This window comes from Procambarus clarkii, chromosome 32 (assembly GCF_040958095.1).
Source record: "Procambarus clarkii isolate CNS0578487 chromosome 32, FALCON_Pclarkii_2.0, whole genome shotgun sequence".
Classification (NCBI taxonomy): domain Eukaryota; kingdom Metazoa; phylum Arthropoda; class Malacostraca; order Decapoda; family Cambaridae; genus Procambarus; species Procambarus clarkii.
The window spans coordinates 27,596,662-27,610,140 of NC_091181.1; the positions used below are offsets into that span (position 1 = coordinate 27,596,662).

Sequence of the window (13,479 nt, forward strand, 5' to 3'; positions counted from 1 at the left end):
CGACTTCGAGTTAATGTGCATGTGGCGGCCGCCTCCTGGGTCGACGTCCCTCTTTTACTTGTCTTTGATTAGGTAGCTCCAGGGAGCCAGAGGGGCTCTCCACAGAAAACCAGTGTTGAATGTAATGAAACACCATTTTCTGGGTGAGCCCCAGAGGCTCCCTGGTACCCTTCTTCCCTCCGGTCGACAGTTTTGTTTTGCTTTTGATGCTCAACCTCTGAACTAAAGGTGTAATTAGCCAGCATGTGGGGGGGGGGCTCCCCCTCCTCCTCCTCTTGGAAAGGGGAGGGCTGCACGGACAAGCAGCGTGACGGTGGTGAATGATGATTGTTTATTTCCTTATGTTTTTTGGGGGAGTTCTGTCTGTCTGTTTGATCTTCAGTTGCAATTTCTTACCAGGTGGGATCTGTTTTGTTATGCCTACCTTTCTGGGTGCCTAACCCCAGTCGATGGCAGACATGGAATGCTCCCAAACACATGGGGGTTTCTATAGGCTATTGCTCCCTGTACCTCTCTGAGGGGACCAGGTTCTGGCTCATGGTCCCCGGTAGGCAGTATGCCATTGACTGATGCCACAGACTAATATAGCGTATATCAGTCCAATAGCTCCAGGGAGCCACTGAGGCTCGCCCAGAAAATGGCGTTTCATTATATTCAATGCTGGCTTTTATACAATATGATCTTTGTTTTAAAGCTTCACAACAGTCTTGCAAATAAATGTTGCACAAGAAAACTTTAAACAGTGTATCTTCTGGAAAATATTTGGTGTAGCTGGAACTGGAGTGGAGGTAATGACTGATCATTCTCCTGAACAGGTACGTCATCGATCCTGCCTTACCTGACCCTCCACATGCAGGAGCTGGGCCTCACTGTTGCCGAGATCGCTACCGTCTACGCCTTCCTTCCCATCACTTCAATCCTCGGCCCGCCCCTCTCAGGTGCCCGGCTCTCTCTCTCTCTCTCGCACTCACTGATTTCTTAAATAATTTAAGTAGATGAATGTTATCGACTGATAACTCCAGGAACTGAAAACACTTTATTTGGAGTTGTATTGTCAGTTACATTGTTCGGGATTGTTTGTTCAAAGGATTGTGGGTTCATATCCTCCTAAGGGCTCCTACTGATTTTCTCAAGACTTCACCCATTTACTCTACAGTATACAGTGGTGCCTCGGAATACGAGTGTCCCTGTATACGAGTTTTTTGGAATACGAGCAGGATTTGCTTGGAAAATTTGCCTCGAAAGGCGAGGGTGTTGATACACATACAGGCCGACCTAGCGCATGTGCCTCGCGCCCAGTGACTATCCCGCCTGAATTCTTCACCAGGATTTTCAGTGTTTTGTTGGATTTTTGCCCATTTGACCATAAAAGTTGTTATTATATATCTCGCCATGGGTCCCACGAAAGCCAGTGGTAAGGATCAAGGCAAGAAAGCGCATGTGAGGATGACAATAGAGGAAAAACAAGAGATCATTCGAAAGCATGAAAATGGTACATGTGTTGTTGAACTTTGTATGCAGTACAACAAAGACACGTCAACGATACGCTCCATACTTAGCTAGAAAAAGGACATTATGAGTGTTAAAGTGGCAAAAAGCCACTTTGGCGCTTTCCAGCAGACCTGCGTCGGCACCAATATTATTAAACACACCGCACTCGTGCCCCTCGCGGGAGTCACGAGCAAAAATATTTGTGTAAAATCCATTTATTATCCGATCAACTTGGGAATAGTTTACAAATGTTTGCCATGAAATTTACGTTTTCTCTAATAGCCGAACAGCTTATAAAAGAAAACGGCGTGGCAGTGAATCATCGTGGTAAAACAATTGTATTATTGACACGACGAGTGTAATCGACGTAGTTTTTATATATGTTGCCGGTCGAACGCATCCTTATGTGACCTTTAATACTTATGTTCTTATAGAACATTCTATTGCGAGCACATTGGTACAAAAATGAAATACATACATCGACAAATAATGTCAGGACAGTGAATTGAATATACACTTTTCAAAGCAAGTTTCGCCGATATGCCGCCGCGGGTAACACTTCGGCCACTTCCCACACTGTTTTGGGTGGGCTACGACATTGAATCTATATTTATATGCATATGTCCGTGTAGAGAATTTTATTGCGATTCCAATGATACCACAATTAGCGATGTAGGACAACTGTAGGCTTCGCAAATATTAAGAGAGTGGAAACATTTTGTTGCTGTTTGGCGCTCTCGGCTAGTGATCTGAATAGTTTTTTATTTGTTGTTGATAATCCTTATGGTTTGGCGGCATTTTATAGATATGTTCTTATAGACAATTTTATTGCGAACACAGTGATACCAAATTTAAATACGTGCGCCTTCAATTATTATCAGGACAGTCAAAAGAGTGTACACTTTTTCGGTCTTACCGCGTAGGCGCGCGAAGCGCCGAAAGCATCTAGGGTATGTTTTTTTTTTTGAACGCCGAGAGCGCGAAAGTGTTAAAGTGGCAAAAGGCGTAAGAACAATCGCGAAACAAAGACCACAAATACTTGAGGAAGTGGAAAAGTTGTTATTAATTTGGATACACAACAAGGAGTTAGTGGGTGATAGTGTTTCAGAGGCCATCATTTGTGAGAAAGCCAGGGTATTGCATGAAGATTGTAAAGAATACCCCTGGAACGAGTGCAGATATGATAGACTTTAAGGCAAGCAGGGAATGGTTTGACAAATTTAGAAAAATTTAGAAAAAGACTGATGCCTCACTACAGAGACATCTTGCGAAGAAGGGAAAAACAATCTTCCATGGACAGATTTGTTGTGAGAAAATCGAGCAGTGAGCCACAACCAGGACCTAGTGGTATGCAGCCAAAACGTGCCAGAGAATGCATCCCTGAGAGGTCCTCACTGCCTGATGTTATAATGGAAGGGGACTCCCCTTCCAAACAGTAACACCTCTCCTTCCCCCTCCTCACCATCTTCCATTCGCCTACAGCAGTCATCAGCAAGGGTAAGTAATAACTTGAACATAGTTTTGTAGGTTTATTTAGATGAATTAGGTATAAAATTTAGTTTGAAGTGAGGTTTGTGGGTAGTCAGGAATGGATTAATTCATTTCCCATTATTTCTTATGGGGAAATTAGCTTTGGTTTACGAGTTTTCGGAATACGAGCCGTCTCCAGGAACAGATTAAACTCTTAAACTGAGGTACTCCTGTATGTCTACCTAGTCAAAGGCTCGGAAACAGTAATCTGATTTATTTGTTTCATTTCATCAATCTGGGATATATATTGACCCAGATAAATGTTGATACACAGTATTATCTCTCCAGTAAGTATCACAGGTCAAAATAGGCAACATATTGTCAATCACTCTCAAACACTTTTGTTATAATTTATTCAACACAAACCCATAGATAGTAATACTAATGGAATTCCAACCATAATATACAAAAATGTTGCTCAAGTTCTTGCTGCAGATTGCAGTTGCTTGTGTGTGTGTGTTGCAGGCCTGGTGGCTGACTGTACTGATGGGGTTCTCACAGAAGACCTGCAATTGCACCTTGCACTTGCAGCAGCCCATGTTGAGTTACCCATAGGGCCAACGACAAGATATTGATATGCCAGTGGCCAAGATAATAACACGAAGTAATGATCTCTTACACTATGATATCGTAATCTTTCATTAGGGGTTGTTGTCCTGACCCAAATGACAGTAGTTAGATTAATTAGTACTGTAGTTAGTAGTTAGAACGTTATGGGGTCATTCACAGCATTTATATCGGGTGCAAGAGATGGTGTCAAGTAAGAGTAAAAAAGAGAGAGAGAGTATTACCTCCACAAGAGGAAAACACGCACACCCAGCAGGATATGGTCCCACGGGTTTAGTTTAGTTTAGTTCATTTATTATGCACCCCATACCAATCTTGTGGGTAGCAATGGAAAAGGTTAGAGAGGCATATACAGGGCTCCAATGCATAACGAAAACTTGGTCTTTGCCACAGGCAACAGAATGATTCTAACTAAATTCACTCGTAACTCTTTGGCACTGGCAAACACAGGGAAAATCGACTAGTATACGGCAGTATATTTATAACAGACTTGTTAGGCGAAAATACAAGTGGTGCACAGTACTGAATATATCGTATTACAGAATTGCAAAAGATCAGAGTACACAACAGTGATATACTGTACAGTATATATGTATTACAATACCTACCCTTTCTGGGGGAGCCCCGTCGGCTCCCCGGAGCTATCCCAGGCTGATATGCTAATGTCAGACTTTGGCATCAGTCATGTGTATGGAGTTCTTAGGCCTACCGGGGACCACGGCCAGAACCGGGCCCCCTCAGAGAGGCAAGGGGAGCAATGGCCTATAGAAGCCCCCGTGTAGTTGGAAGCATTCTATGTCTGCCATCGACCGGAACAGGCACCCAGAAAGGTAAGCGCCCCAAAACAAACCCCTATTCTGGTTAAAATTGCTACCTAATACCGAACTAGTGGATAGAACTCCCCAACCGAAAACAAGCAAATTAGTGTGACGTCACACACTGCCGCGCCGCTGTCTGCGCAGCTCCCCCCTCCCCGGGAGGGGGAAGGGGGAGCCCCAGACCCCCCGCGCCGGCTACCCACACCTCAGTTCTTGAGGCTGATGCTATTGGCGGTGGTCGTGTGCTCTGGCTCCGGTGTCGCTACTGCACTGTGCTTTGAGTGTGGTGTTAGTTTTGTGGGTGCGAGAGCCAGGAGTTATCTTCAGTACTCGGGCTGCATGCGCCTAGGGCTGCCTTCCCTAGGTGCCCTGTAAGTACTGCCCTTGGGGCTTGGGGCCACCTTCCACAGGCTCCTCGGGGTCTGCCTCTGCTGGTCCGTTTTACCTTTCGGTTTTTCGGCCGCCTGTTGGGCTCTTGGGTGTTCTGTTCTCCCTTGTTACCGGCAGGTAAGAGGCAGTTTGCACTGGTAGGGGCGCAGGGTGCTGCTCAGCTTGTAATTCCCGACATCGCGGCCGGCTCTGTTCCTTGGGATTCGCTGTCCTCTTGCGGGGTTTTGTTTTTCTTTTTGTTTTTTGCCTGGTGGGGGGTTCTGTCATTTTATTCAGTTTGTTTTTGCCCTTCCACTGTTCTCCTCGGTGGCGCCCCCTGCTAGGTCCCCGTGAGTGTACACGTCCCTGGGGTTCAGCTTTAGAAGTTTGCTTGGTAGTTTTGGGCGCCGGTTTGCAGCACCCTGCCTGGGACTACCTGAGCGCGAGTCCTCTTAAAGTAAACGCTCAGGACCCTGGGAATCCCCTAGGGGGCGCGTGGGTCCGATGGATGTGACCCCGGAGTCCCCACTCGCTGTGTGCGAGTTTGAGGGTTGCTCGGTCCCCTTGTCTCAGGGTGACCCTCATTGTTTTTGCCTCTGCCACGCTGCCTGTTGGGTCGGTGATACTTTCGACCCTGAGTCCTGTGAGTGTTGCTGCTTGCTTGTGACTCAATTTACCCAATCCTCTGATGATTCTATTCGGGTACAGGCGGCACGTGCGTTGCAGTCTAGGTTTTGTCTGTTGCAACGCGCTCGGTTGGTTGCTTCCCCGGATGCCCCGGGGCTGCCCCGCTTTGCTTTTCGAGACCCGGACTTGGGGGTGGGGGTCGCTTCGATCCTGGTTCAGTCCGCACCTCCTCGTCCTTCCCCTTCTGTTCGTTCTGGTCCCCCGCCCCTGCTTCCGGCCCCGAAGCGTCTGAGGGTTTCGGGGTCGGAGCGGGGGTTACTTGATCTCGAGACTCGGGCAGCTTCGGGGGTTGCCCCTTCCGGGGGGGCGGCAGAGGCATTCGAGTCTTGTCTCCCGGCCGAAGCTTCAGGGTCTGACCAGTGGGCCCCCCTTCCTCCAGCTTTTCCGGCTGCTCCGTCCTTGTCTTGTGGGGTCGGGGCTTGGGGAGAGGACTCGGCCTCGGGTCCTGTGGTGACGGACCTCGAGGCTGGGGAGGGGCTGACTTGGGGGCCTTGGGCCCCGCTGGACCCCGCCTGGGTTTTTCTTCCCACTGAGCGGGGCTTATTGTTACAAGGAGTGGGGTTTTCTTTCCCCCCCTCTGCGTACGAGTTGGATTTGGTGTCGGCCCCTCCCCGGGTACGGTTCCGTGTTCCCCCGGGTACGTCGGTTCCGTCCTTCAGGAGGTTTTCGGCTTATCGCATCCAACCTGGTGTGGTGCGCGCGGCCTTTGCAGCTTACCTCCTGCGTGACCCGGATTATGCCTCGGAAATGGATCCGTCCACGTTCAGGTTTGGGACTTCGTTCCCTTTCTGGCTCCGTTACGAGGTTCCGGAGTCATCCTGGCTAGCAGACTGCCCCTTGTTTGGTCTGGATTCCTGGCATTCCTTCTGTCGTTCCCGCACGCTGGAGTGGCGGGAAGCTTCCACGGTGCTTCAGGTTTTCCTGGGGGGTGAACTTGAGTACCTAAATGAGTGCTTGTTTGCCCCTGCCCTTCCCCGCGATGTGGGCGTTATTCAGCTCCATGTGCAGGTTCCCTCCCTTTCGGCGGCGCTCGTGGCGGAGGACTTGCGCGCTCGGGGCCTTTTGTGTTCGGCCTTGCGGTTCTTTTCCCTCCTGGAGCTGTCTTCGGATTGGCTCGTGGAGGATGTGGGGACGCTTGGGTCCGTCCCGGGGTCCGGCACCTTGTCCTCGGCTGCGCGTTCGTCGGCTGCCTTGTTGAAGCTGTTCACGCCGATTTTGCGGGATGCGGTTTCCCTGTTCTATGCTTCCCGTCTCGCGTGTCGGCAGGCGGTGCTGGGTTCCTCCGTGGAATCTGCTTGGGCTCTGGCTCTTAGGCGTTCTTCACCTTTTTGTCCTCTCCTGTTTGGGGAGTCGGCCGTGGCGCAGTTTATTCAGGCTGCGTCGGCGGCTTGTCGTCCGATGTCGGACTTGTTGGTTTTCCGGGGGTCCCGGGGTGGGTCTTCCCGGAAAGGTCGTGCCAGGGCTCGGGGTTCCTCTCGTCGTGGTAGGCCTCTGGTGTCAGGTTTGGGGTTGGCTCCTCCTGCGGACCCTCCCTCGTCTGGTCGGCGCGGTGTTCGCGCTGTGCGGGGTTCTGGGTCTCGTAAGGGTCGCCGGCCCTTTCGCGGTTTGCCCCTTTGACGGGGCGATGGGGGGGCGGCTTGCGCTGTTCGCCCGCGCCTGGTCCCACGATTCGTGGGCCTTTCGGGTCGTGTCTCGCGGCCTGCGGTGGCGTTGGGTGGCCCCTCCCCCCTTTGGGGGGTCGGGGCTGGCGGGGCAGGCTTCTTCCCCTGCGCTCTGTCGTTTCGTCTTGGAGTGGGTACGCTTGGGCGTCGTCGAAACGACGTCGTCCCTCAGATGGGTTTCCCGTCTGTTTCCGGTTCCGAAACGGGACTGCGCGGACCTGCGGTTCATTCTGGACTTGTCCCGTCTGAACCCCTGGGTTCATTGCCCCTCCTTTCGGATGACTACGCTGTCTCAGGTTCGGCTCCTCTTGGAGCCGGGTGCTTGGATGGTGTCCCTGGACCTCCGGGACGCTTATTGGCATGTCCCGATTCATCCGCGGTTCAGGGACTGGCTCGGTTTTGTAGTGGGGCGTCTGAGTTACCGCTTTCGTTGTCTCCCGTTCGGTTTGAACCTGGCACCTCGCGTGTTCACACGCCTTACACGGGTTGTGGTGGCTCGTTTGCGTCTCCTAGGTGTTCGGGTGTTGGCCTACCTCGACGACTGGCTGGTTTGGGCTCCCAGCCAGTCAGCTTGCTTGCTAGCCAGGGATTTGGTTCTTTCCCAGCTCGCCGGGTTCGGGTTCTTGGTGAACTGGAGGAAGTCCCATCTGGTTCCCTCTCAGGTTCGGACTTGGCTGGGTCTCGTGTGGGACTCTCGGACCGCCTCCTTGTCTCTCCCTCCGGAGTCTCTCCTGCGGCTGCGGTCCCGCCTTCGTCTGTTTCTGGAGGGCCCTCGGGTCACCCGGCGGTTGCTCGAGGGGCTGTGCGGGAGCCTGAACTTCGCGATGGTGGTCTACCCGCCGGGTCGGGTTTGGCTTCGACGGCTGTTCTGGTTCCTTCGGGGTTCCCCCTTCCGCCTCTCTCGCGATCGCAGAGTTCGACCCCCGGGGGACTTGCGTCGGTTGCTGCGTCACCGGCTTCCTCTTCGGGTTTTTCGGGGTTCAGTGCCTTGGCGCCTACCCGAGCCCTCGCTCGATGTGTACACGGATGCGTCGTCTCTCGGCTGGGGTTTTGTGACCAGTGCTCACCAGGCCGGCCAGGGGCGTTGGGATCCGTCCTTCCGTCGAGCTCACAGTACGGTGCGGGAGTTCGCGGCAGTGTGGTTTGCTCTGGGGAGGATTCGGGTGGCCCGCGGATCGACGATTCGGCTCCATTCGGACTGCTCTCCGGTGGTTCATTGCCTGAACCGCGGGGGTTCGATGCGGTCCTTGTCTCTTTGGGGTTGGTCGCTTCGGGTGACTCGTCTGCTGAGTTCTCGGGGTTTGGCTCTCCTGGCGGTTCACGTACGGGGCGTGTCCAGCGTCTTGGCCGACGCCCTGTCTCGCTTCGTTCCCCTCTCCACGGAGTGGACGGTCGACGACGAGTCCTTCCGTTGGCTTTGCCAGACGTTCGGGCGCCCCGAGGTGGACCTCTTCGCGTCGGCGTGGTCGCGGCGTCTTCCCGTTTATGCGGCGCCCTTCCCCGATTGCGAGGCCGTCGGGGTCGATGCCTTTCGGCTCGACTGGTCGAGGTGGGGGTTCCTGTACCTCTTTCCCCCAGTTCGGCTGTTGCTCCAGGTCCTGACTCGCTTAGAGACTTACCAGGGGAGAGTTGTCCTTCTGGCCCCTTGGTGGCCGGCCCAGCCTTGGTTTCAGGCGCTGGTTGCTCGGTGTCCGAACCCGAGGGTTTTCCCGCGGCTCCGCCTCTTTCAGCAGATCGGGCCGGTACGTCACGTAGCTGGTTCGATCTTCTCCTCGAGTCTTCGCGTATGGTTTTTTTGACTCGAGTCTATCATCATCTCTATGGTGATCAGGTGGCCTCCTTGTTGGTGTCCCACCTGAGGGCTTCTTCTCGGCGGCAGTATGAAGTTTCCTGGCGGTCCTTCCGTTTCTTTTTGCGTCTTCGTCGTGTTAGCTCCTTGTCTGTTCGGGTGGTCTTGTCCTTCCTCTCGTGGTTGTTTCAGGACCGTCATCTTATGCCTAACACTGTCGCTTCGTATCGTGCGGCGCTGGCGGAGCCGCTTCAGCTTGCTTTCGGTATCGATGTTACGTCTGCGCCGTTTCGCAAGCTGTCTCGTGCATTGTTTCACCTCCGGCCTGCTCATGCGTCGCCTGAGCCGTCCTGGTCTTTGGACAGAGTGCTCGCTTTCCTTTCATCTCCTCGTTTCGTTGTGGCCCCTTCGGTCCAGGATTGTTTTTCCAAGGCACTTTTCTTGTTGGCTTTGGCCTCTGGGGGTCGGGTAGGGGAGCTTCATGCTCTCCTCCGGCGCAGGGGTTTCTGCTCTTTTGGTCGTGGTGATAGTTTTGTTCGTTTGCAGCCGTCTCCTTCTTTTCTGGCGAAGAATGAGACTGCTGCGTTCCGGAGGGGTCCATGGGTGGTTGATGCTTGGTTGGTCAGGCCGGGGGTGCATCATGTTTTGTGTCCGGTTGCGGCGCTTCGCCGTTATTTGCGCGCCACAGCTTCTGTGTCCGGGGACGCGCTGTGGGTTGATCCGGTTTCCCTTCTTCCCTGTTCGCGGGTTCGGGTCTCTCAGGTCGTCCGCAGGGTTATTAGGTCTAGCCAGCCTGCGGTCTATCCCCGTGCCCATGACGTTCGTAAGTTCGCGGCTCTTGCTGCCGTCTTTGGGAATATGTCTTGGTCTGATATTCGGGCGCGGGGATTTTGGCGGTCGAACAGGGTCCTGGCTGCTCGCTACCTTGTGAATGTCCCTTGCCCTCGTCGGGCATGTGTTGCTTTGGGTCGGCGGTTGCAGCCAGTTGTCTCGGCTTCGAGTTGAGGGGTGAGCGACGACCGCCTCCCGGGTAAGTCCCTCTTTTTCTGTCTGTGGGTAGTTAGCTCCGGGGAGCCGACGGGGCTCCCCCCAGAAAACCAGCGTTGAATGTAATGAAACGCCATTTTCTGGGTGAGTCCCGGAGGCTCCCCGGCATCCCTCCCTCCCTCCGGTCGGCGGTTTTTCGCGTTTTTGACATCCAGCCTCAAGAACTGAGGTGTGGGTAGCCGGCGCGGGGGGTCTGGGGCTCCCCCTTCCCCCTCCCGGGGAGGGGGGAGCTGCGCAGACAGCGGCGCGGCAGTGTGTGACGTCACACTAATTTGCTTGTTTTCGGTTGGGGAGTTCTATCCACTAGTTCGGTATTAGGTAGCAATTTTAACCAGAATAGGGGTTTGTTTTGGGGCGCTTACCTTTCTGGGTGCCTGTTCCGGTCGATGGCAGACATAGAATGCTTCCAACTACACGGGGGCTTCTATAGGCCATTGCTCCCCTTGCCTCTCTGAGGGGGCCCGGTTCTGGCCGTGGTCCCCGGTAGGCCTAAGAACTCCATACACATGACTGATGCCAAAGTCTGACATTAGCATATCAGCCTGGGATAGCTCCGGGGAGCCTCCGGGACTCACCCAGAAAATGGCGTTTCATTACATTCAACGCTGGTTTTTTGTCATACACATCAATGACATAGATGAGAATATTACAAACCACGTCATCAAGTTTGCAGATAACACAAAGATTAAAGTGGGAAATGATAATGATGTTGAAGCCTAACAAAGAGATACTGTATACATGAACTACACAAATGGTCAGATGGCTGGCAAATGCTTTTTAATATCGACAAATGCAAGACCTTGCATGTGGGGCATAACAACCCACACTACAACTACCAAATTTAATGGCATTACATCACAGCAGATTGATGAAGAAAAGGACCGTAGAGTCAAAATCCACCACTCGATGAAAGTTGCACAGCAGGTAGGAGCAGCAGTCACTTGGAATAATCAAGAATACCTTTGACATTAAGGGAAGGAAGATAATGATTCACTTGTATAAATCTCTGGTGCAGGGCTCACCAGAGTAATCCATTTGGATTACTGTATCCAAGCATGGAGACCTCATCTTCATAAGGACATAGCTGCTCTCGAAAAAGTGCAACACCGAGCAACAAAAATCATACCAGAGCTAAGTCAACTCATGTACCAGGAATGTTTGAGGGCCACAGGGCTAACAACACTGCAAACCAGGCATGACAGGGCAGATTTAATTGAAAGTTTTAAAATACTGAACAATTTGGAGGATGTTGATCGGAAAAATTTCTTCAAAAGGTCAGATGTAACACAAAAAAGGAACAATGGTGTCAAGCTCAACAAGCCACAATGTAGGACTGTGAACAGAAGATGCTTTGTTACCAACATGGTTATAAACCCAATGAACTGCCTACCCACCAAAGCTGTAAATGCCAAAACTATTAACAGTTTAAGTACAGCTGCAAAAATCATCAAGGCAAATGGGGGAAACCTTAGACAAGCTGCCGGCTTCCTGCTCTCATTGAGGTCACTAGTGTTAGTGGCTCTTGGGTAAACACTGACAGGTTGGGGAGGTTCATGCAGGTGGTGCACGTGTATGTTGCAGGCCTGGTGGCTGACAGGTTCGGGAGGTTCAAGCAGGTGGTTGTAGCGAACATGGTGCTGACAGTTGTTCTACACTGTGCGTTGCTGTATGTGCCGGCGCGGCCCAGAGCCTCCATCAGGATGTCCTGTGGGCCTGATGGCAACGTCCTCACCTGGTCCTGCAACACCTGTCACCAACAACTCAACAACACCCAGCTACAACTGACTTTGCAGGTAAACTGTAATTTAATTAAGATTAAAACTTAGAATCTTTTAGTTTCTAGAACTTGTTGTTTTGTGTATGTAATAAGTATTATACCCCCCTGAAGGACAGAAATAGCCTAAGCAACTCTATCCCTTTGAGATGTATTTTATTATCTCAATAAACGTACGTACTTGAACGCCTTTAAGTTGCCAGTATATACTGTACAGCATATACACTGATAAAAAAAAAGTTTAGTTCTGGATTAAGTTCAAGACTAAAGTATTTACCTCAGGACCACTATCTCAATAGTGGCTTTGATGGGGATAGTAAGCCAGCGGCTTGTCGAAGGTCCCCCCATTTTTCCTGATTTTATCCAGGCTGTTTTTTTAACTTAATGTCTTGGCATTTGCAGCTTTGGCAGGTGAGATGAAGCCATTTCTCTTTGAATGAGTTACATCTGACCTGTTAAAGAAGTGGTCTGGATCAGTATTCTCCAAATTGTTTAGTATTTTAAAAATTGAGGTCAGCTCTTTCATGTCTGGTTTGCAGTGTTAGCCCTGTGACCTCAACCATTCCTGGTATGAGAGTCAACTTAGTTCTGAAATTATTTTTGTTGAACTTTCTCCAAAGCAAATATGTTCTGAAGATGAGCTCTCCATGCTGGAATATGCCATGGCGTTTGAGTGGGTGTCTTGGCACTACTGTAATTTCCTTTTGGGTTATTGGATGTTCTCCCTGCCATCTGATGGTGCCTTTACTGACGGGGGCTGGATTCTGGTCCTTGGGCTCCGTTAGGTGCTTATGGCTCACAAGATTTGGGTGGGGTGCTCTAGGTTTGAAGCTGAGCAGGCTGGTCGTTTGGGGAGCCGCGGAAAGAAGCCCCAGAGAACAAATAAACATGGCGTATTTCCAGTTGGTGTCGTGCTTACTGTTTCTTCAGGCAAGGGCTGCTTGTACCAGTTTCTTCTGGCAAGAGCTGTGTATACCAATTTCTGCAGATCTCCCACATAAAGAACTTGACAAGGCATGCACAGTCAGTTACAGCCTCGCTCCTATGCCAGGTAAGTCCACTATGGACTCACCATAGCCCATGCTACTTGGAACTTTTGTTCCGAGTAGCTGAATTTTAAATAAGAATAGCAGCAGCATGCACAGTGGGATAAATGTAGCAGGGAACTATTATCTGTAATATACAAATCTCCATTGTCTGTTCTGTAATAATAGTGCCTTTGATAAAGGCGCGGTCTTTTTCATATTGAAAGTGAAACACGTGACTAGCGACAAGCGGAGGGGTTAGCACCATTGGCAGCTGGGAACAGTACATCAGGGGCGTGCCCAGGTCAAGTGCTCTCTTCTCCACCATAGATTGTTGTTGTTTTAGATTCAGCTACTCGGAACAAAAAGTTCCAAGCAGTACGGGCTATGGTGAGCCTATCGTACTTACCTGGCACAGGAGATGTGCGTCCGCCATAGATGTTTCACTCTCAGAGCACGAAACAAAAATTGTTTAATTATTCTTAAAAATGCTTTATAAAAATGTCTCTTATATGACTGATTCAACAGCTACAGGTGCTGTTATTAACATCAACATTTTTATAATAGAGTTAATCAGTTAATTAATAGTATACATACAGTACATGTATACTTCAGCTGTGTGAGTTCGACTGTGTGTCTCCGCCCTCGGAGCTGAGCGTGTGTGTCCACGAGGAGGATCTCGCCACCTGCCACAACTACTCTCTCTTTGATCAGGTATTTT

The 13,479-nt window shown here is 51.0% G+C and overlaps 1 protein-coding gene across 6 annotated transcripts in view; it reads left to right on the forward strand.

Annotated features, from left to right (window-relative positions):
- LOC123759510 (major facilitator superfamily domain-containing protein 6) overlaps positions 1-13,479 on the forward strand; it is a 51,701-nt gene that overhangs the window by 14,948 nt on the left and 23,274 nt on the right. For all 6 annotated transcript variants that reach the window (XM_069335053.1, XM_069335052.1, XM_069335048.1 and 3 more), the window contains exons 3-5: positions 816-938; positions 11,541-11,752; positions 13,374-13,472. In XM_069335053.1, coding sequence (XP_069191154.1) covers positions 816-938; positions 11,541-11,752; positions 13,374-13,472 — 434 coding nt within the window. The remainder of the gene's footprint in view (positions 1-815; positions 939-11,540; positions 11,753-13,373; positions 13,473-13,479) is intronic.